The sequence below is a fragment of the Staurois parvus genome, unplaced genomic scaffold (assembly GCF_062004578.1).
Source record: "Staurois parvus isolate SC_StPar_1 unplaced genomic scaffold, SC_StPar_1.0 ptg000059l, whole genome shotgun sequence".
NCBI classification, from domain to species: Eukaryota; Metazoa; Chordata; class Amphibia; order Anura; family Ranidae; genus Staurois; species Staurois parvus.
In genome coordinates, this window is record NW_028317855.1 from 13,814,082 (window position 1) to 13,838,184 (window position 24,103).

General features: G+C 38.6%; 1 protein-coding gene across 1 annotated transcript in view; it reads right to left on the bottom strand.

Moving 5' to 3' along the window:
• UST (uronyl 2-sulfotransferase) overlaps window positions 1–24,103 on the bottom strand; it is a 405,047-nt gene that overhangs the window by 129,277 nt on the left and 251,667 nt on the right. Inside the window, exons 3-4 of the mRNA XM_089668626.1 lie at window positions 18,351–18,506; window positions 13,861–13,940 (exon numbers count right to left, since the gene is read on the bottom strand). Of these exons, the coding sequence (XP_089524752.1) occupies window positions 13,861–13,940; window positions 18,351–18,506 (236 nt within the window). The remainder of the gene's footprint in view (window positions 1–13,860; window positions 13,941–18,350; window positions 18,507–24,103) is intronic.

The window sequence follows — 24,103 nt, forward strand, 5'->3', positions numbered from 1 at the left end:
TTTGCTCAGTGATGTGCGAACCTGGCGCTATATTTCAAATTTCAGTGTTTTTGGTTTGATTACATTATTGAATTAAGTTTATTATTATGTTTTATGATTATTTATTAAATTATAATTTATGATTTTGTGTTTCAAATTTTATCATACCGGGAATGTTTACTAGACTCTTGTTAGGACAGATTTCAGTGAGTTATTCCTAAAAATTACAGGCCTACAATAAAAAACGACATATTTCCATGCAAAAAAATGTACCGCTTTGAGCACAGAAATACTGACATAATCAGACCGCTAGGGAGGTTAATACAAGAGAGGATTTTGATCGCTTTAGAAACCGCAGTTTGGCATTGAATGCCATTATTAAGCTTTTGATCTACCAGAACCCCCAGATCCTTCTCCACCATTGACATTTGTTTTATTATATGTTTCTACATTTTGTTTGCCATTTAGTTAGGCCTTGCTAGTTTATTGATTTTTTTTAAATGGCGCTGAACACTGGTGGTCTTTGATCTCTTTCATGTTGTTCAGGTAGATCTTCACTCCTCAAAGGCTGCCTACCCTGGTCTAATAGATGAGGCTTTAAAAAGGGCTGGTTCTTTGACAGAAGATACTGTAAACGTTCCCCAAAAACCTGGAGGAATATGGATATCAGGTATACCCAAACTCCTAGTTTCATCACTAGATACAATAAAGATCATAAAGAAGTATCCTTTCCAAACACTGGCATATATTGATCCCAGATCTCAGAAAGAACTTAAGTCTAACTCAAGACTTCCATAGAGCATCACACTTTGAAAAATGACCTAGCGCCCAGCAGAATAAAAATTCCCAGGGGATCATTACCTTTGTGCCCCAATATTGTCCACAAGTGTCTGCTTTAAATCTAGGGACCTCCAGAAGGCTCAGTTGTCAATCTTTGGGACCCATGACCACCAATATCACTTCCAACGATACAGGTTTAACATGGCCCTGTTAACAGTTACTCAATTGCTCCTCCCAGTGCCTGGTATATATCTTGTCATGTCCATGCAATTTACAATGTGGGAAGAGCAATACAAAACTTCAGACAAAGACCGAATATTAGACTTGGATTTGAAGATCATAGTGATTCAAGACACTTTTCGATGCATCATAATAAGCAATATAACCTATTAAAAGCAACCATAATAGAAGATAATAGGAATCGAATCACTACAACAGATACACTAGGTTATGCAAATGAGAAACATTCTGGATCTATAGACTCAACACATTATCTCCTAATGGTTTAAATGAGGCTACTGAAGCATCACAGCATTACCTTTAGTCCCTAGCCTGTTCCTTTCTCATGGTTTCAGATCTCATTTACATAATGCATATCTGATTATTGGAATAACTATCCTCACTCTCATCACTAACCCTATGTGCATGTATATATGTGTACACATTTTTTTTTTCATGTAAGGACGTGCCTTTCTATATGTGCATTTGTGTGGTCGATTGTGCATACATTGGTGTGCATGTATTTGTGTACACATACAGTATTTTTACAGCACACAGCCAATTCCCCCTTTATTTTTCCACTCATATCCACTTTTATCATCATATATATAATTTTCTGATTTTGTTCATCATCTGATTCATGTCATTAATCACTTTGCCTGTAGCTTAATGATATTTAAATGTTTCCATCCATGCATCCACCATTTTGCATTTAGAATATTTTTCCTCTTAACATCAGTGTATATACAGATCACAGTCATTTTCACACCTTCTTCAATCACACATTAGGAAGCATCTTTGAATAATCCTGTTTGTGACCTCACCCGGTTTTCTATTGCACATTTGCAATAGCTCTTTATACACTTCTTAGTTACTTTCAGCTGTATATTAAACATTATCTTTATATATGCTCCCCAGCCCTCAAGTCATTCCACCTCAAACATAACTGGCTTCTTATCTTGATTGCTCATGTAGACACTACTGGCCAGTAACTCTTCTTATTCACCAATTAGCTTCCCTGCACAGGTAGATATAATCCTCTCAATGTACTTGTCTGTGTATATCGTCTGGCCATTACAGCTCTTACATAAATGTCTATGTATTTTCCATTGACACTGATTCACACAGGAAAGCACTATTTTTAGTCCATTCTAATTTTAACTGAAGGTGTGCATAAACCATTTTCATATCTTATTCATATTCCAAATCACTGTTTTGAAAATGTATTTGAGAGTCTAGAAAAAAGGTATCGGCTTTCTTCTCCCTGAGCGTGCAGCATGGTTTTGTCCAGTAAAGTTTCCATGTGCATTTGTTAAAGCCTCTATATTCATCTCTTTGGTATAGCTTCCATATGCATCTCTCTGATTTAACCTCACGGAGGGTGTAGTATATGTAGGAGCAGTATGTATATACACTATGTTGCAAAAAGTATTGGGACTCCTGCCTTTACACGCACATGAACTTTAATGGCATCCTAGTCTTAGTGCGTAAGGTTTAATATTGAGTTGGCCCACCCTTTGCAGCTATAACAGCTTCAACTCTTCTGGGAAGGCTGTCCACAAGATTTAGGAGTGTGTCTATGGGAATGTTTGAAAATTCTTCCAGAAGCGCATTTGTGAGGTCAGGCACTGATGTCGGATGAGAAGGCCTGGCTCGCAGTCTCATCATTCATCCCAAAGGTACTCTATTGGGTTGAGGTCAAGACTCTGTGCAGGCCAGTCACGTACCTCCACCCCAAACTCACTCATCCATGTCTTTATGGAACTTACTTTATGCTTTGGTGTGCAGTCATGTCGGAACAGGAAGGGGCCACACCCACACTGTTCCCACAAAGTTGGAAATTGTCCAAAATGTCTTGTTATGTTGACGTCTTAAAAGTTCCCTTCACTGGAAGTAAGAGAGAAGAATGATTCATCATTCCAGAGAACACGTCTCTACTGCTCTAGACTCCAGTGACGGCGTGCTTTACATCACTGCATCCGACACTTTGCATTTCACTTGGTGATGTAAGGCTTGGATGCAGCTGCTTGGCTATGGAAACCCATTTCATGAAGCTCTCTACGCACTGCTGTTGTGATAATTTGAAAGCCACATGAAGTTTGGAGGTCTTTAGCTATTGACACTGCAGACAGTTGGCAACTTCTGCACACTGTGAGCTTCAGCATGCGCTGACCTTGCTCTGTCATTTTACGTGGCCTAACACTTCATGGCTAAGTTGTTGTTTTTCCCAGTTGCTTCCACTTTGTTATAATACCACTAACAGTTGACTGTGGAATATTTAGTAGCAAGGAAATTACATGGATGGACCTATTGCACAGGTGGCAACCTTTTATGGTACCATGTTTGATTTCACTGAGCTCCTGAGAGTGACCCATTCTTTCACAAATGTTTGTAGAAGCAGTCTGCATGCCTAGGTGATTGATTTTATACACCTGTGGCCATGGAGGTGTTTGGATCACCTTAATCAAATGATTTGGAGGGGTGTCCCAATACTTTTGGAAATATAGTGTATGTGTGTATATACAGTGCCTTGAAAAAGTATTCATACCCCTTGAAGTTTTCCACATTTTGTCAAGTTACAACCAAAAACGTAAATGTATTTTATTGGGATTTTATGTGATACATCAACACAAAGTAGCACATAATTGTGAAGTGAAAAGAAAATGATAAATGGTTTTCAAATTTTTTTTTACAAATATTTGAAAAGTGTGGTGTGCATTTGTATTCAGCCCCCTTTACTCTGATACCCCCAACTAAAATCTAGTGGAAACAATTGCCTTCAGAAGTCACCTAATTAGTAAATAGAGTCCACCTGTGTGTCATTTAATCTCAGTATAAATAAAGCTGTTCTGTGAAGCCCTCAGAGGTTTATTAGAAAACATTCATGAACAAACAGCATCATGAAGGCCAACGAACACACCTTGGTGTGTTCAGGGATAAAAGTTGTGGATAAGTTTAAAGTAGGGTTAGGTTTTAAAAAAATATCCCAAGCTTTGAACATCTCATGCAGCACTGTTCAATCCATCAGCCAAAAATGGAAAGAGTATGGCACAACTGCAAATCTACCTAGACATGGACATCCACCTAAACTGACAGGCAAGGATAGCATTAATCAGAGAAGCAGCCAAGAGACCCATGGTAACTCTGGAGGAGCTGCAGAGATTCACAGCTCAGGTGGGAGAATCTGTCTACAGGAAAACTATTAGTTGTGCATTCGACAAATCTGGCCTTTATGGAAGAGTGGCAAGAAGAAAGCCATTGTTTAAAGAAAGCCATAAGAAGTTCCATTTGCAGTTTGCGAGAAGGCATGTGGAAGACACCGCAAACATGTGGATGAAGATGCTCTGGTCAGATGAGACCAAAATTGAACTTTTTGGCCTAAAAGCAAAATGCCATGTGTGGTGGAAAACGAATACTGCACATTACCCTGAACACACCATCCACACCTTGAAACGTGGTGGCAGCATCATGTTGTGAGGATGCTATTCTTCAGCAGGGACAGGGTAGCTGGTCAGAGTTGATGAGAAGATGGATGGAGCCAAATACAGGGCAATCTTAGAAGAAAACTTGTTAAGAGTCTGCAAAAGACTTGGAACTGGGGCGCAAGTTCACCTTCCAGAAGGGCAACGACCCTAAACATACAGCCAGAGCTACAATGGAATGGTTTAGATCAAAGCATATTCATGTGTTAGAATGGCCTAGTCACAGTCCAGACCTAAATCCAATTGAGAATATGTGGCAAGACATGAAATTTGCAAACCACAGACACTCTGGGGTTTATTTACTAAAGCTGGAGAGTGCAAAATCAGACTCACTTCTGCATAGAAACCAATCAGCTTCCAGGTTTCATTGCCAAAGCTTCATTGAACAAGCTGAGGTTAAAAGCTGATTGGTTTCTATGCAGAAGGGAGTCTGATTTTGGACTCTCCAGCTTTAGTAAATAAACCCTTCTCCGTCCAATCTGACAGAGCTTGAGCTATTTTGCAAAGAAGAATGGGCAAACATTTCACTCTCTAGATGTGCAAAGCTGGTAGAGACATACCCAAAAAGACTTGCAGCTGTAATTGCAGCAAAAGGTGGTTCTACAAAGTATTGGTTCTACAAAGTATTTTCAGATATTTATTTGTAAACCATTTTGTGAAGTGGAAGGAAAATGATAAATGATTTTCAATCACCTGCCACTTTGTGTTGGTACAAAAAAAAGAGAGAAAGGCCGGGGAGTCCACCAAAGTACAATGTGAAGTGAGGTGCCACCAGATATACCTGGTAGGATGTTGCTTAAAACAATACAAAGTAAAAAGTAAACACACATTTCATCAAAGATCCAGAAACGACTCCCAACCATACAACCCCCCACACACAGGAGGGGACCTCCCAAAGTGAGCACTCCCAAGATAGCACCCAGGGAGGGGGCCCAATACGCCACGGTGCGTGACCACAGCACTCACACCATCCCTCCAGACGGACCCCCTCCCCCAACACCACCCCCCAGCAACTCCCTCCAAACAGCCTCCCAAGATCACCCCAACACTCCCCCCCAAAACATGACACTGGGGGGGAGGGGGTCGGTCTGGAGGGGTGGTGCGAGTGCTGTGGTCACACACCAGGATGTATTGGGCACCTTCCCTGGGTGCTATCTTGGGAGTGCTCACTATTGGAGGTCCCCTCCTGTGTGGGGGGTTGTATGGTCGGGAGTGGTTTCTGGATCTCCGATGCAATGTGTTTGTACTTTGTATGGTTTATTGACTTACAATAAATTATGTTTTTGAGGGAAGCCTTTTTAGGTGTGTAGCCTACTTTCTTTTTCTTTTGGTTTCACTTTGTGTTGGTCCATAGCATAAAATCACAATAAAATACATTTACGTTTGTGGTTGTGGAAAATTTCAAGGGGTATGAATACTTTTTCGGCACTGTATATGTATATACATATTTTTGTGTTCTTTTTTTAAGTGTAGCATTATAAACTATATCTTTAAAATTTAGATATTTTTTTTTTATATTTTTCATTGATGGTTGATAGATTACAATTTTGTTGTACCATTAAAAATAGTTGTTTTCAATAGTTCTTTTAACCTGTGAGTCCTTTTTTTATATACAAATATATTCAGTCCATGATGTTTTATGAATGTTAGACACATGATTTTATCGGTCACATTTACATATATATTATGTTTTGTTGTAGTCTTAATTAAGGGGGAGTTTCTCTAAACCTCCAAAGCACATTGGCTGCTTTTTTAATACAAACTAATAAATGAATTTGGACTATTTTATCCTTTGGTCTGGCACTCCTTCCATTTGTGCATGTTTTTTCTTGTAACATACTGGGGTACACACTGGAGGGTAGTCTTGCCTGTTGTGACCAATCTAACCTGAACCAGTGAGCTCTTAATGTTTTTGCCTTCTCGTGACTTTGTATGAGCTCACATCAAAGTCCCAGCACTTCTTGATTTTTTCTTCACTGGACAATATGTTCCCTGTAAGCCCACCCCCACTAGGTACACAATGTTCTCTGGCAACTCTACACATCCCTAGCACATTCTCTGGCAGTTGCCATCTGGCTCCTCCCCACCCCTGCACATTATACTCACTGGCGGCACTAGTTCACACTACATTCTCTGGCAGCCCTCCCCCCACCATCCACAACACATTTCTTAGAAAGTCTCATTTATACTTTTTAGCAGCTCTCCTCCTCACTGCCTGCAATAGTTTATTTTGCAGATCTCCCACCAACATCCACATTCCATTCAAATGACTGAGCCTATTTACACTGCATTCTACCCCTATATCTTTATGATACCATCTATTGCATTCAGCACTACACATTCGCCGATTGTGCTTTGTACAGTACCTCAACCTTGATCAAAGTTACTGCAGTCCCACCCAGTGTTAGAAAGTGTCATGCCTGGTGCAATCAGCAATGCTACATAACATGTTACATATGCATTGTCTCTGTGTTTACCTTTAAATAGTTTTGTCCCTACCTCACCATGATTTTTGACATATCTGATGTTCATCTGTATGAACTTCGCAAGTTTTCTAGTATAAACTTTCTACGATCTGCTGGATGTCATTTGGATCGAGTCACAGTTGCCAAACTAACTGAGACTGTGAGTAAGGCATCTCGTTCACTGGACTAGTAAGGGATCGCATTCAGTGTTGAGATTGGAGAGACAGAATACCAGAATTTCACACAGGAAAATTCCAGGAGGAAGAAATAAAAGTTCATACAATACAACCCCTACACCAATCCATGATTACCTCTTTTTCTGCTTTCTCTCTCCAAGTAGAACTATAGGCACATTTTTTTCATTTTGGGTACAGCAAGGGAGGGTTATAAACCCTGTCAGATTTTTTTTTCCGCCATCTGTGTCCCATTTCAGAGATTTCCCTTTACATTCTGTCTCACAGCCAAACAGGAAGTGAGAGGAAATCACTGAAAATTAGGGGAATCCTTAAGGGACCCCCAGTCACCAGAACAGGTGTCCCCATTGGAAGAATTCCCCTCTATTACTTGTCTGGGGATAATCCAAAATTTGGGACTTTTCTTTACTTTCAATGATAATGGTAAACAGGCAATCATTAGGCCTAGGCACTTTTATATGGCCAGCAATGTGGCATTATTGCTCCCCAAGTTACTAGCACAGCCAATTTACTACTGGTTGCAGGATGCAAAGAGCTGTGAGGAAACACAGATAAGGAGAGTAAATGGGAAAAAACCCTTTTCAGAGACACTGATCCCCTGATGACACCATTACAGTGACACGTGTCAGAGACAAAAACATACTTGTCAATGGTCAAGCAGCCTGCTTTCTCATATGTGGCTGTTTTGTCTAACATGCACTTCTGGATGTGGACCATCATGGAACACCTCTACCAACTTTGGCCTCAGATTATGATCTTCTAGTTGTGGCTTTCTCATACTGATACACTCAGTCTTTTCGTATCAAGCTGTCTATATCCCATCTGCTGCAAGTTTATTTACAGCAGCAATGAGCTTGTGTCTATCATATGTGAATATCAACCCCTTAGCAACATCTTGAAGTTGCCAGTTTAGACTAAATATTGGATGCATCTCAATTAATGTCATTAAGGAACTACAGGCACATTAGTTGTTCCTAGAATATATTGCATTATACCACAACAGCATGTAATACTACATTTTTTTGTGAAAAGAAATGTTTGTTGTATTCTTGAATTGCATAGCTACATTGCAGCCTATTATGAGGCATAAGGCATACTTGGACATATGCCATACAGGAACTACAGGCATAATAGCTGTTCCTATAATTATACTGCAGTGCTACATAACAGCATATGATACTATACTATAGCTTTGAAGAGAAATGTTTGTTCTATTCTGGGACTGCAAGTGTGACATTTTGCTGTGATAAAGACACATTCTCCTTAATGATTTACAGTATGTGTTTTATGTGATTTATCATATATGCATTCTTGACTCTGATATTTGCCATGTTCATTCATGATTATGTAACGACATGGGATTGAGTTTATACTTAGAAATCTCTACAAATACCCAGTCTGACAATCTGAGGCTCTATGTACATATGGAGCAAATGTTCTGTGCACAAACTGTATATGGTCCATAGGGTACATCCCTTTTGCATTTTACCAGAATTACATTTAAGCAAATTTTATCTACAAGATTTTCTTTTTTCAACTACTTTTCAGTGGAGGAATATTTTTATAACTGGGAGCTGTTAAATCACAAGAATTGTGGTGTTCCTAATTATTTGTGGACTGGAGAGTTGTACGCTTTTTACTTTAATACGTAGATATATTATCTAGAATTGATGCCCAAGAATAACACATAGCAACTGAATAATATAGTTAATCAACTTAAATAGCCATGTGCAATTGTTATGCATGTAGTACTTCATAATCAGTAGTTTTGTCCAAAAAAAAGTGCTAATTTTAATCAGTACAAAGTTTATTAGCACTCTTTGGGAGCAAATAAAATACAAATAGCTATGTTCATTAATGTTTGAAACTTGTACAGACCATACATGGGTGGTCTGCACTATTTACATGATATTTTTTTTCTGCATGTTTGTACAATATGTATGATATCTATGATACTCATTATTTTGGGTTATTTTTTGTTATGATGGAATAAAGTATTGCTTTTATATTTCACGGTTCATGGTGGAGGAACACTACAAGCTTTGTTTGAGTCTATTTCCAATACTATTTAAGTTGAAGGTAAAGAGTTCCCACTGGTCCTTAAATATTTATCTGTAAGGATAATACTGTTTAGGGGGTCATATTATTTTTAGTACATTGTCACTCTGTCTTCCATGGGCAAGATGACAGTGCCACTTTGAATAATGTGTGCAGCTGGTCTTGTTGGCCAGTAAAACATACAAGTGTGTTATCCACCACTCAGAGATCAAAACTCTTCAACCCAAAAGAACCTGTTCAGGAACAGGCTTTGCTGAAAGCAGCAGGGGCCAATGGCATTTAAACATAGCTAAACTGATTGCACCTAAATACAGGTAAATGCACACTGTGAATGATCCCATTAAAATTACATCATTTTACTATATATTCTTTTAGAAATGCCCTCTAAATATATATAAATGTAGGTTTGACATTGCAAGTGTGAATGGCCTAAGGCTCCTTGCACACACACATTAATTTGCTACACATGAAAACACACATGATATCCAGCAGTCCTCTCAAAGAAGTTATCTTCTGTCTGTCAGTGTCATGTTAAAGTGGTTACACACATATACGTACGCCACTGTTAACATGCAGTTTTCATGCCCTGCTCCCGGATTCATGTTTTTTTAAGCCCAACATGCTCTAGGAGAACCTAGTGGTTCCGTTTAAGTGTCATTACTGGAACTGCACTGTCACTTTGCTCTTGGGTACTCTCCACTCCTGCTACTCTTGAGCTTTTTCTCTTGTCTCCTCTTCTGCTGCTCCCCTTTCTTATTGCTTGTCACTGTCCACAGCCTCCAATGACTTCCTGGGTCATTGCTCTCACAAACCCCAGTACTGTGCAGCACAGACATCTAAATGCTTAAAAAAAAAAAGTGATTTGTGTTTAGAAAAGGTCTCCCTTAAAAACTGACAGGCGAACCTAAGCAGAATGCCAGTGTGAAAGAGCCCTAAGAGCACACTCACTCAGTGAGTGTGTTTACTCTAATTAGGGCTCATGTACACGGGGCTATTGGAAAACTATTCTGACCGATGGAAACTGACTGCTGGAAAATGTAGGATAAAAAACGTCAGTTTTGCAGCGTTTGCATACTGCATTTATGTGCGTTTGCATTTAGAAGCGATTTTAAAAGATAACCTCAGACGACCTTCCCAAATGCCCAGAATGCACTGAAAAATAGTAAAAAAAAGTCAACTATTTCAGACATTTTGAGCAGAATAGATAGATAAGAAGCAGGGAGAGCAGTATTGAGATTACTTATCTTTTCTGGTTGTATACACTATGGATCCCATCATGAGCATAATGCGGCACGTTCTACCATTTTTTCCTTCAAAACCTGGAACTGACTGTGCTGGTGTGCTAGGTCCATTTGAATACATGGAAAACGCTGTGCATACATTTCTGATGTTGAAAAAAGGCTCTGGACATGGAACAGTTAAAAAACGCTTCTAAACGCAAACGCTTATAAACACGGCTAACCACGTTTACAAGCGTTTGGTATTTGAAATGCCGGTAAAATCTACTCCTGAGCGCAAGTTTGGTGCGTTCAAAAATCAACTGTAAACTCAACTGCTGTAAACGACTGTGAACGACTATGTGTACATGGGCACATAGGAAAACTTTAGGGAGAGTTCAGGGGCTGCCGAAAAAAACGCTGAACAGCTCCTGATCGTCAGTTTAGCAGCTGCCGTGTACAAGAGCCCTAAAGACAAAATGTTTGGCAGATAGAGGCAGCCAATGGGAGTAAGGGGCAAGCCATCGCCTGGACTTCTTATGATAGGAAGTCATTGGGGGGAGGAAGTTGGGAGGTATTGAAGGTGCTTCCTTCTACATCCAACTAGAGTAACGCATACAGAAAAGTGTGCAGGAAAGAGGCAAAAGCAATTGTGAAAACAGCAAGGGACAGGCTGCCTAAATCAGAAAGAAAAAGTAAACTGGAATTCAGCTTTAAGATTGAGCAGCATAGATTTTCAGTGCTGGACGGTGATGGTTTATTCATTATCTAAGAATACATGTTTAATGCTTATAAACATATGCTCATAGCTATTGAGATTACTGATATTTCTTAATATTTTAAGGCCTTACACTGACACTTCTGTATTCAGGTTTGTTTCATTGTGTGTTGAGCCTTCCTCCCACACAAGCAGGGCTTTAGAAGAAACAGGAACTGCAGGGAGCCTGTGATTACATCATCAGGTCATTTTTAAAGAGAGAAGAGGTTTATGTTGTACAATTTCTTTTTTATTCATGATCAGAAAAGGAAGGGTGTTTCAGGAAATTTGTTTATTTATGACATTAAACTTCATCTTTATGCTGCTCGATAAAATGTATGTAGAAGATGCCAAGTCCAAAGTAACTGTGTAAATTAAATATGGAGGAATAAAATGCTTCATAAGTAAGCTTACACAACTGTAAAAAATACAGGCTGAATAATCAGCTTTCTGTATAATCATGACAGAGTTTCTTTACATCTATGATGTTGGCTTACACTCAATAGGATTAAAGCATATGTTACCCCCAAATTTCACATTCCTGATATGTGCTTTTTGTACCATGTACTTCTGTTAAAAAGTATCCTGTTATCTTTGTGATGCTTCCTGTGAAATAATTGGTGTTCCTGACAATTCCGTTGCTTTTGTATTTCAAACTGACCACACTAGGTATGAGAGTTGTCCATCCCAGCGTGGTCAGTTTTCTGGAGGTTCTGGGAGAACAGCCTTCCTGTTCTCCAATGATCAGACCCCCTACACACTCACACTGCACTTACAAAAGTAAAAAGTTATTCTATGAGATGAACCAACCTAATGCCCACATCTCACAAAAATACTGAATACCAAAGAAATAGCCCCAGGGATTTTATGCAGGCAAAGGCAACTTACGAATTTACAACAGCTGATTTTTTCTTTCTTTTGGGATAAAGGTTTTACACTCTGTCAGTGGTAAATGGTTTGTCTCAACTCTCTAAATTGCTACATTTGCAGGCGCTTGTTCAGTCAAAAAGATCACCAAATGAAAATAAAAGAAAAAAAGTCCAAATAGAAAATTAAAGAAGCCATCACATCTAAGAATTGGTAAGCTGCAATTTAATAATGGTTTGTGTTAGGGTTAAATACTGCTTTATTAATTTTAATGAAATCATCTTTCTACATTTAGATTTGCTTCAGTAGCTTCTGTGTAAAAGCTGGTCCTGACAAGGTCTAATACAATGTATCAGTCCTTCTTTACATTTTAACAAGCAGCTATCAGGCAGACTGGCATCTCTTTGGCCACATACCTAGGATGGTAGGACTCTAGGACAGCCTTTCTCAACCAGGGTGCCCAGGCACCTTGGGGTGCCTTGAGGTTTCTTCAGGGGTGCCTTGGCAAAATATCTAAAAATTGTCCAAAACTCGTACACAAGCCAGCATGTAGAACAAGCCTGCTTTTTAGTCATAGGTTTTCATTGTGCACCTGTCCGGAATGGACTGGCCAGCAATGGTGGGACTCACCTGCCTTTTGATCTGCAGTACCAGGGCTGGCCAGCGGGTGCTCCCAGCAATCAGAGACTCAACCTTTCAGCCAGCTAACACCTGGAACTGATGATACTGGTGTATTTAAGGGATGGCCAGACTTGCAGACTCTGCCTTGGTGTTGTGTTTGTCCTGGGCCCTGTATCTGTCCTGCATCCTGTTTCTGTTCCTTTGCTACCTGTTCTGATCCCTGGCTTGTGACCCTGACCATCCCTCTGCCTGACCCTCTGTACTACGCTGCTTGCTACCTGTTCTGATCCCTGGCTTGTGACCCTGACCATCCCTCTGCCTGACCCTCTGTACTACGCTGCTTGCTACCTGCTAAACCTGGCCTGTGACCCCGACCATTCTCCGCTTGCTCCCCCTGTACCTACCTGCCCAATTGATATTGACTCGGCCTGCCTGACGACGCTTGCTTGTATGTACTGTTATCTGTGGGTGGTTGGTTGGGTTTGTTTGCACTGTATTATGTTTAGTATTGCACTGCGTTTATGTTTGTATTGTTAGTGTTAATAAATTACATTGTTAATCACATATCTGAAGTCTGCGTTTCCCTGCTTCAGTCACACACCTCTGGTCATACCTGGGAGCCCTGACAGCACCATTACAACCTTCTAGCCACCGATATCCTGACAACTAATGACATCATCAGATGATAAGGAGGAGGGCAACTGCCTGCACAGCATCCTAGTTTGACCCTCCCCTGCCCCTTTCCATCAGTGCTGAGGTCACATTAGTTCAGTGATATCGAAAAACTGAGGGAGAAAAACACTCAGTACCAGTGTTCAAAAGTGTATTTGCTTTGGAGGAATAAATTACCTCTAATGTTGGGTGTCCTACGTGTGTGGATGTTGCTGCATTATATAAAACTAATAGAATCGTTTTTCACATTTTAGAATGGGGTGCTCTTTTAAAATTATGGACAGTCTTCAGGCACCCCATTTTAGAATGGGGTGCCTGAAGACTGTCCATAATTTTAAAGGGTGCCTCGGGACTGACCATAATTTTAAAGGGTGTCTTGACTGAAAAAAGGTTGAGAAACACTGCTACAAGGCATGTCCTAGTCTCAGAATTTGATGTAAAAGACATCCTTTTTTTTTTTTAGAAAAGAGCAGCAAACCATGGACTACAAAATAAAAAAAAAAAAATTTTTCTTTTACATAATTCAGTCTTACTAGCAACACAACTTACCTTGAAAAGTTAAGAAAGTGAACATGTCGGGTAAATAAATACGGTTGCTCAGCAGTACTAATGTTCTTTATTAATTCCATCTAGAAATAGAGCAGACATTAGGAAGGCTTTATTCAGTAAAGGATACGTAAAACTAGAATACAACCTAACACTTGCCCAGATATGTCTCTATTTTATATGCTATTTAAAACGTTGCTACCATCAGTAACTTTATTTTTCTGACAAAACTGAAACCATAAGGCCGGGCTGGATGTATTTTAATTCAGCATCTCTCTCTAAATGCCACAGACACTCCTAAAGTGAACATGAATGAACAAGGTAAGAAGTACTATTAATGGTTTAATCATCTTTGTGGTCTTCCTTGTAATATATGCATTTTGAGAAAGATGTCTTGTCTAATACTCAGACAGACTTGAATGGAATCAAAGGACTATAACAACCACAAAGATAAATTAAGTGGATTAAAAACTCTTAGGGTCCCTGATAACATTTCAACGTATAACCCCATGTCAAATTTGCCCTGCCCCCACTCTCTGCTCATTGGCTCACTGACTGTGTAAGACAGTAGTAGGAGCCATTGGCTCCCACTGCTGTTTGAGCCAACGAGGAGAGAGAGACCCGGGAGAGCCATGGCTTCATGCACATCGCTGGATTGAAATGGGTCTCGGGTAAATATTAGGGGGGCTGCGGGGGCAGAGGATGCTGCACCTAGGAGGTGTTTTACCATAATGCATAGAATGCATTAATGTAAAAAAAAATCTGCCTTTAGAACCACTTTAATAAAGATACTGCAGTATTCGTAATAAAAAAATAAGATTTTCACGTTTTGTCAGAATTGCAGTTAGAAAACTGTGTAATTGACACTTTATATACATCATCATTGTCATGTGAATAAGTACACCCCATTGATACCATTGACTTTTTCAACATATTCGAACAAGCAAACATCAGACCTTTATTAAAACAATGCCTACAGATAAAAGTAATATACTTCAATAAAAACAGTATAATTTGCCTTTTCAATACCTTATTGAACAAACCTTTCATTAGATGTGATGGTGTACAATGGAAAATTAAGAACACACTTGGTTTTTTTCTTTAGTGGATATGACTTCTTATAGGCATTTTGCATAACTGCCCTACCAAACCCACAACAGCAAAATCAATCTGCAGTATATATGCAGTAAAGCATGCTTGTTATACTCACTGAGGAACCTAAGGGGTTAATCACACTAAAAACACTGTTTGATCTTGACTTCTCTGATCCTCCCTTTCTTTTAATGTCCCCCTCTTATTTCCTGATATGACATATCGTGTAGAGTCACTCTGCACATGCTCAGTTTGGTGTGTATTGCTAGAGAAGTTTTTTTTTTTTCTTCTTGGGAGAGTGCATGTGATCAGCACAGGGCCAATCAGCACTGTCCAGACAGAGGTCAGGGGTTCTGCATCCTCCTACAGCAAAACGAAAACTCTTTCTACAAGTTTTAACCAGTGGTCAGCTGGACACTGATAGAAGTCACAAGACTGCTCCAACTGCTGATGAATAAAGGTATTTAGCAGTTTATATTTACTAAAATAAGTGAATTTCCATGTTCTGTGTACTATAGGAGACCAGATATAGTGAATGCAGGGTCCTGGGTTTAGTAACACTTTAAAATCAATGCTTTTGACTAGGCCAGTCTACAGCCTTGCATTTTCTCTTTTTCAGCCTGTCCTTTGTGAATTTACTAGTGTGCTTCATATCATTATCATGTAGAAAGATTACTTCCACTTCAACTTTTGTACAGATGGTCTCACATTCTCAACAAGCACGCTTTGATACGATGCAAAATTCATAGCTACATTGATGACTGCATTTTCTACTGAAGTGCTGTCTATAGTTTGCGCCAAGCATGTCCAATGTTACCGTGGCCAACAACTCTTTTATGCATCAGTCCACAGAAACTCAGAAGGTCTGGTCTTTGCCTGTATATTCAATGGCAAACTGTAGTCTTGCTCAAATGTTCTTTTTGAACAGCAAATGCTTTTTTTCTTGGTTTACCTCCTATGCACTTTAACATCTTATGATATTAACTGCAAATCCCACAATTAAATATTGGGTTTTTTGAGACCTCTTTTAGCATCAGATAGTCAACTTTTGGGCTAAATTTTTTGAGCCAGCCACTCCTGGACACACTAGCAGTTGTTTCTGAATCTATGGCACCTATGGTTTATTTTCCTTTACAGTACAATTATTGATTTTGGTAATCAATAATTAAGCTGACTCTTGGTCATGGTATTTACATGAGAGTCAGCTTATCAGCATGCGAGTAACATTCAGGCTCCTATAAAAAGGACGTCTGCTCTCCGTATTGCTAGCCCTGAGGAAGTCACGTGACTTGAGTGACGTACGCGTAGGCGCGGTGACGCACTTCCGGCGTGGATGCCATCTTGCTGCACCCAAATTGAATACCCGTGCAGATACACCCAGAACATGAGGTTCTGAAATGCTGTTTGTCTACGGATCAAAATGTGAGTGCAATATTTGGATTTCTGTACTTTTATCAAGTTTAATAAAAGGTATTACACTATGGGAGGTTCTATCTATGTCTTTTGAGATATTGGCTCTTACCATATGTGTTACCTGGGGAGGATTCTGCTACTTATATGTACATCCCTGGGAGTGAGATGAGGGGAGAGATATCCAGAAGTAGAGGAATCATGTGCATGGAGGATCTGTGGTATTGATCCAAAAGTGTTTTGACCCCTTGCGGGTCAAAGCAAGAAGGTGAGCGGCCAATCCGGATGTTGACGGATACCCTTATGTGATTACTCACGTGCACCATCCACGTGCACGAATACAGTGGTGTAGTGCCACAATTTGGACTTTTTTTCACTAGTTTTCCACTTTATTTGGAGTCATGCGTTTTGCAGAATATAGGTTCACATTTGTTCATAGTATTGATTATGTTTGATTTACGTATATATTGATTGTATATGAAAACACTTTTGGGATTTGGACATTTTATCTTTACATGTTTATGCACGTTTTGCACTTTTCATGTGTTTTCTTGAGTTTAATTTTGCATGTTTTGCACTTTTCATGCGTTTTCTTGAGTTTAATTTTGGACGTATCACTATTTAGTCTGATTTGGGCTAAGTTTAGTATATATTTGTTTGCTTGATTTGTTTACACCATCACTTTGGATAACTTTGATTGTATACACAATTACACCATATGATCAGTATTGGTAAATCTGAAATTACCATCTTTTGAGTTGTTCAACATTTACTGTGTACACTTTGGATTCATGTAGGATCAGTTCACTTATAGATCCCTGGAGGATCAGGTCACTGTTCATGGTTTTGTTGCACATTGTGTCACTTTTATACACTTTTTCATTTATATGTTCATTTATATAGTATTAATATCAATATCATCATCAGAGTAGCGCTGCATCACTTCTGTATTTGTATATCTTGTATCATTTTGGTATGTGATTGGATGCTAGCAGCTTCCATTATTTAGACTAGACAAAGGTTTTTTAGGTTGAAGTGCAGGAGGTTTCCACCATTATATCTTTTTGTTAGTTTAATGTGTTTGTAATTAAATGCGTAAGAAGCTGCCTTCTCCTGGCAACACGCTGGAGAGCCAGACCTTTGCTTTCACCTAAAGTGCTGTGATCCTGGTCCCAAGCAGTCCAACACACCTCCTACAAGTGCTCCAATAAACAATGATAATCATGGAGAGTACTGCCAGCACTGGGCAGCTTTTGGTTTAATCACAAACACATAACATAAAAAAAAACTTCAACTGAAGTTAAAAGACTAAAAAAACAGATCAACTATTTTTTTGCTAAGGATGCATATAATTCACAATAATTTAGGGGCTTTTCTGCCACCAAAGTACTAAGTAAAAACACAAACTAGGTTTTGTTTAAGCTTCCAGTTGTTGTTTTGGGGGCAAGCTGCACAGGGGACTTCACACAAATTGGCATGATTGAAAAGCTCATGTAATCAATGAGCAATATATGTAAAATTGCCTGTGCTTATAGTATGTATAAAGCTAAAACTTTACTTGCTTGTTGGAAAGATTTAAACCTTAATTTTGACCATTGTTATCAGGACAGAAAGGGAAGGAAGATCCAAAATTGTACAGTTGTCTCCACAACAGAAGATGAGAAAAAAATTCTAATGGAAAACCTGTTTTAGTAAAAAATAACCAATAATGATTTTAATCATCCGCTACTCTATCCTAAACTAGAAAAAAAAGTATTTAAAAACTCTTTAGACATTTTTGCTACTCAAACTGCAGATCAACTGCAGAATCAACATAACTGTTGATTTAACATTGTGGCAGAACTTATAAAATCTTAATGAAATACTTTTATGCATTACTTCTTTTAAATTTAAGGTTTTTGTTGTGGAACTCCAGAAAGAGTTATAGTCAGTAAGGAAACAATACTGAATAACAAACTCTGCTGACTATAAAACACAAGATTTCTGCTTACCTGTTCATTTTTTGTCAGTCTGGTTTTATTGTGAATGTCAGATGTAACCAAATTGAACCCATGTTTCTCAGACAGGATGCGCAGCAATAAGACCACGGTTCTGCTACCACACTTTCCGACTCTGTTATACACTACTTGACTGGGAAATGGGAGTACCTAAACAAGAAGAATACATGTCAGCATTCAAACACAGAACATATCATATAGAACGGTTTGTGTGTGTAAAACAAGATTTGTGCTTTTAACCATATTCTTGAAGGTTAAAATATCTATCTATCTATCTATCTATCTATCTATCTATCTATCTATCTATCTATCTATCTATTATATCACAGCTCTTTTAAAGTGGAATATGTCTAGGTGTCCGGCCACATGTCAGTAAAACATTCAGTTTACTAAAGCAGTAGGTATAAATAGTTATGCTTTCAGCTTTTTCCCATCTTTTGTTGCTGATTTCCTGCAGCCACTTCATGTCTACTTGTATGCCTTCCCTGAACAGCCATATGTCGTTTCTCAAGGTGATTTTCCTGATGGTGACAATTGTAGGCAATGCCTGGCATGACCACCATAGTCTCCTATGCAAGCCAATGTCAGAGGGTAACAACAAAAAACAACTGAGAGAAAAAAACAGAGCGCCCTCACCCTATAACAGGAAGTACCCAAACAAGGGCTTTCAATGGGTTTTGAGTTAATAAAAACGGAAGTATTGAAATTATTGAAAATTACTTTTGAAATTACAGTGACATTTTAAGAAACAGGCCAGCTGGAAGTCAGAAGGAGCTTACAAGCATGCTTCATTTGCCCATAAGAACAAGTCCTAAAGCTTATATGAGATTTTAGTTATTGGGTTTCAGTTGCTTTAAGTGAAACAGAAAGTGCATAAAAAGCAACATATGATAGCGTGTATTTCTGGAGGCTTGCGTTCAAGGCTATGCACAAGACCAGAATGCTAACTAAAATCGGGGTTAAGGTAGTGAGGCAGCCAGTTGCTCATAATACTGTATTGTCTGCTATTACAAATGAACAGTCTTTTCTATTTTATAAAGTAATGATTCAATACCTCATATTAAGAAATCATTGACAAGCTTTCATGACTCTTGCTACAATAAATGGAAATTTAGTTTTTTGTCTCTATAGGTGACTGCACCTTGTGAGCAGTAACTGGTATTTGCACTACCTTTTAATAATAAAAAAAATCCTTATGTAGGTATTTTCCTTTGCTTACATACTGTAAACTTTAAAATGGCAAACAGATATAGCCAAAACAGTGTCACAATGAGGAGGAACTTGTCAGCACACATAGCATGCCCGCCACAGTCCCACAGTTCCTCTATAAGTCGCTAATCACCGCCATTACTAGTAAAAAAAAAAAAAAAAATCCAGTATACATACCACCATTTGTAAACGGTATAACTGCCACATAAAACATTTAATTTACACATATTGTGATTTTTTTTTTTAGCAAAGACATGTAGCAGAACACATTTTGACCTAAATTTATGACGAAATCTGATTTTTTACATTTTTTTTTCACTGGACATATTTAAATAGCAAAAAGTAAAACATAGCTTTATTTTCAAAATTTTCGGTCTTTTCTGGTTTATAGCGCAACCCCCCCCCCACCCTCCCACAGAGGTGGTTAAATACCACCGAAAGAAAGCTCTATTTCTGGGGAAAAAGGACGTAAATTTAATTTGAATGCAGCGTTCCATGGCTGCTCAATTGTCAGTTAAAGTAACCATATCGCAAAAAATGGCCTGGTCAGGAAGGGGGGTATATCCTCTGGAGGGCAGGCGGTTAAAGAAATGTGCAAATAACTGGTAAAAGCGAACCCTTAGCAGTTCAACACCTACTCTGAATATACCATGTAATGGATAAAAGATTTTTCCACAGTGCTCTGAGGAATGCTAAAATATAGAGGTAAAAATGAGCAGAAGCAAAAGTAGAAAAGGAACAACAGGGGACATAACTTTTAAAAGAGAAGTAGAACCAAAGCTTGTTTGTCGGTGTTTGATCCCTCAGTTCTCACCCTTAGAACAGGCAGGGATCAGATGAAGCATCAGATCAATGCTGCATTTACCTAGCATAAAAAAAAAAAAAAAGAATTCCCATACTTCTCTTTTAACCAGTTCCTGTCCGGCCAACAAACATAAACAGCCAGGCAGGTGCCCTCTAGTTCCAGGAGAATGTACCTGTACATCCTCCCAGAATTGTCCCCTGGGGCACATAGCGGTGCGATTTGTAACTGTCCCCTTACTCAGCTGATTACCGATCACAATACCCAGCCTCTCAGGCCAATCACAGCGATCACAATTACAATAGTAAGCAAGGCTGTCATGCATGATGCCTTGTTTACTACTGTGATGATCTCTGTGATTTGTCACAGTGATCACATGGTACCAAGGCCAATGACAGGCCATGTACCATGTGATTGCTGTGACCAGTCGAAGCATCCCAGTAGTAAGCATGGTTTTATGAATGAAACCTTTGCACAGTGTTAGAGATTGCTTATTACTGTGATCATAAAAAAAAAAAAGATTGCCCACTATGGTAACACTGCACTGCTCTGGTGACAACATGTAAAAAAAAAAAAAAAGTAAAGTAAAAAAAATATATAATCCCTAACTACCGCCACATCAGTCATATTGTTCCTAATTACTGCCACACCAGTTACAGTGTTTCTGATCACTGCCACACCAGTTACGGTGTCCCTAATCACTGCCACAATAATCATATTGCCCCTGATCATTGCCATACAAGTCATATTGTCCTTGATCACTGCTACACCAGTTGCAGTGTTCCTTACCACTGCCACACCAGTTACTGTGTCCCTGATGACCGCCAAACCAGTTACTGTGTCCCTGATCAACACCACACAATTTGTTTATTGATCATGTACCTGACTACTGCCTGTACTGACCTATCTGCACATCCCGCTGGCTACATTCCTGCAAGACACCAGGCCGGTGGACATGGCATTCCTGGAGGCAGCCATGTACAAGTATGCTAGGTTTGCTTGACTTAAAGAAACTGGGGCTGCTATAGGTGACGCTACACTAAGCTATATTCTCTGACCACTTGTACAGAGGTGATCATTACAGTACAATTTAACACAATGCCCGGTACATAATCAGTCCAGACAGCAAAAAAGTCTCAATGTGGTATTGCCAAACTCAAAAGGAGTAGCAAAATGTGTTTTAGGGTGTAATTCTAAGTAATTCCTGTCAGGAAATAAAATTCATAGTTTATGTCCCTAGAATGCCTGAAAGTGCTCCTTGAATTTGTGGCCTCTCTATATGGCTGGGCTGTGAAAAAGTCTCACATATATGGTATCACCATACTTGGGAGGAGTAGCAGCATACGCTTTGGGGTGTAATTCTGAGTATGTTCATGATCTGTGTGGAAAACCTTAGTAAGTGACAACTTTGTGTAAAAAAAAATCCCTTTTTTATCTCATGCATTTTCCAAAATCTTGTGAAAAAAAAACATTTTCAAAAGACTCATTTTCCCTTTCAGAAAATACCTTGGAGTGTTTGTTTTCCAAAATAGGATCATTCTGTGTGTTTCCACTATCCTCATGCTCCAGGATCTCAAAAAATGTGATAGGCAGTCAGGAAATTAGATGCATAATTTACATATAATTTATGCATCGTGAAAGCCTAAAGATGTTCCTTGGCTTTTGAGCCTCTCTATGTATCTAGGGCCTCAAGAAATGAGATAGGCAGACAGACATCAGGACTGATCAATTTTAAAATATACTGTATATACCATAGTTTGTAGACTCTATAATTTTCTTACAGATTAAATAATATATACTGATTTGGGTTATATTTACCAAAGAAATATAGCAGAATACATTTTAGTCTAAATTTATGAAGAAAGATTATTTATTTGCAAAATTTTATAACCGAAACAAAGAAAATGTGTTTTTTCAAAATTCTCACTATTTTTCCATTTATATAGCAAAGGATAAAAAACACCAGTGGTGATTAAATACCATCAAACTAATGATCTGTCTAAAAAAATTATAATATTTAATTTGGGTACAATGTTGCCTGATTGAGTAATTGTCATTCAAAATGTGAAAGCACTGAAAGCTGAAAATTTGCCTGGGCAGGAAGAGGGTGAAAGTGTCTGGTATTTACGTGGTTAATCTGTACATCTGAAAAAATGAGGGAGGTAAGTGGATTTTTTAACTATAGCCTTAGCTCTCACCCTCAAATTCTTTATTGTTAAGTTTTACTTGAAAACACTTTCCTGTTATGTTAAAAACAGCTAATTGAGCACAAACAATCAAGAAAAGCACCCATCTCAAGCTAGCATTAGCAGAGTGCTTAGGCCACGTTGTGATAAACATGACAGCTGAACCTTCTAGCTGGTAGGGCTACACAAGAAACTTTAGCAGTTATGACTAAATATTACAGATGATTCCAGGCAAATGACGGCCCCAGGCCCAAATGAAATATGAAATATTCCAGCTGTTCACTGCTGCTAAATATGTTGACACTGAATAAACATTATACTTTATGCAATGTAAATCTCCATCTGGGAGACAGCAGTTGTCATTTAAAGTGAACCATGAGAGAATTTCTTTTGGAGACATTTACAATGACAAGATTTGATCATGATGAATTTATTTAGACCATTGAGGAATTAAATTAAAAGGTTTATTTTAAAAACTGTTAGATGAAGCAGTTATACAGATCCCATTAAATGCTTCACAGTTATTAATATGTTTCAGGACAAGTCTACAGGATATGTGCAAAGAACAGACAAGAGAAGCCAGAATATTTTTATCATAGCCTAAGGTAAAGTTCAAAAAGCATTGGTATTGATAACTGTTCAGTAAACTGAGATGCACAGAATATAACAAACTGTAACTCAGTAACATAATGCTGAACAAACAACATTTTGTTTGATCCTATATTTTACGTGTGATCACAGGAATATGCATAATTACATTTTAATTTCTGTCTAGTAATTACAGTCCTATACTGTTTCTATAATAATGATCTATACTCTGTAAAATGTTGTTGAAAAGAACACTGCTGCAAAGCAACAGCCAATATTTTCAGTATATTAGAAATTCTATTTGAATGTTTAGTGATTTAGCTATTTTGTCAAAAGCAAACTAGGCTGTAATGTCTGATAAAGCAGAAAATGTCATCATAGACAATATGAGATATAAGGAAAAAAAAATAAAATAAATTACTGCTACTCTTCTGGAAAATTATGTCTTATGTGATAAGAGAAAATTAGGTGTTTCAGGCATTAAAACAATTCCATTACAAAGAATGAAGTGAATGTTGGCGATGAAAAAAAAGCAAAGTGGTCTACCCTTTATAAATGAAAAAAAAAATTAAACATCATCCTGGTAGCAAAAATGCAGATTTAAAGGATAATGAACTTTTCCTTTAAATGTTTTTTTTTTTTGCTACCAGGATGATGTTTAATTTTTTTTTTATTTATAAAGAGTAGACCACATTGCCATTTTTAGGGTGGAAAATGGAACATGTTCCCATAGCTGCCGCCACGCCCGCCGCCCCCCCCCCCCTCCCTGTGACATATAGCACAAGGATATGTTTCTCCATACTATCTGTCAAATTTAAAAACAGTGCGGCTGTGCGGGGCTCCACCCACACAGCCAATTCATTCATGGACTTCCGTGAATAAATGAACTGCATGTCCTGGACAGCCTTAGCAGCTGTGGACTTTTCAATGAACTACCCCAGCGCTGTGGAGCACCATGGTAG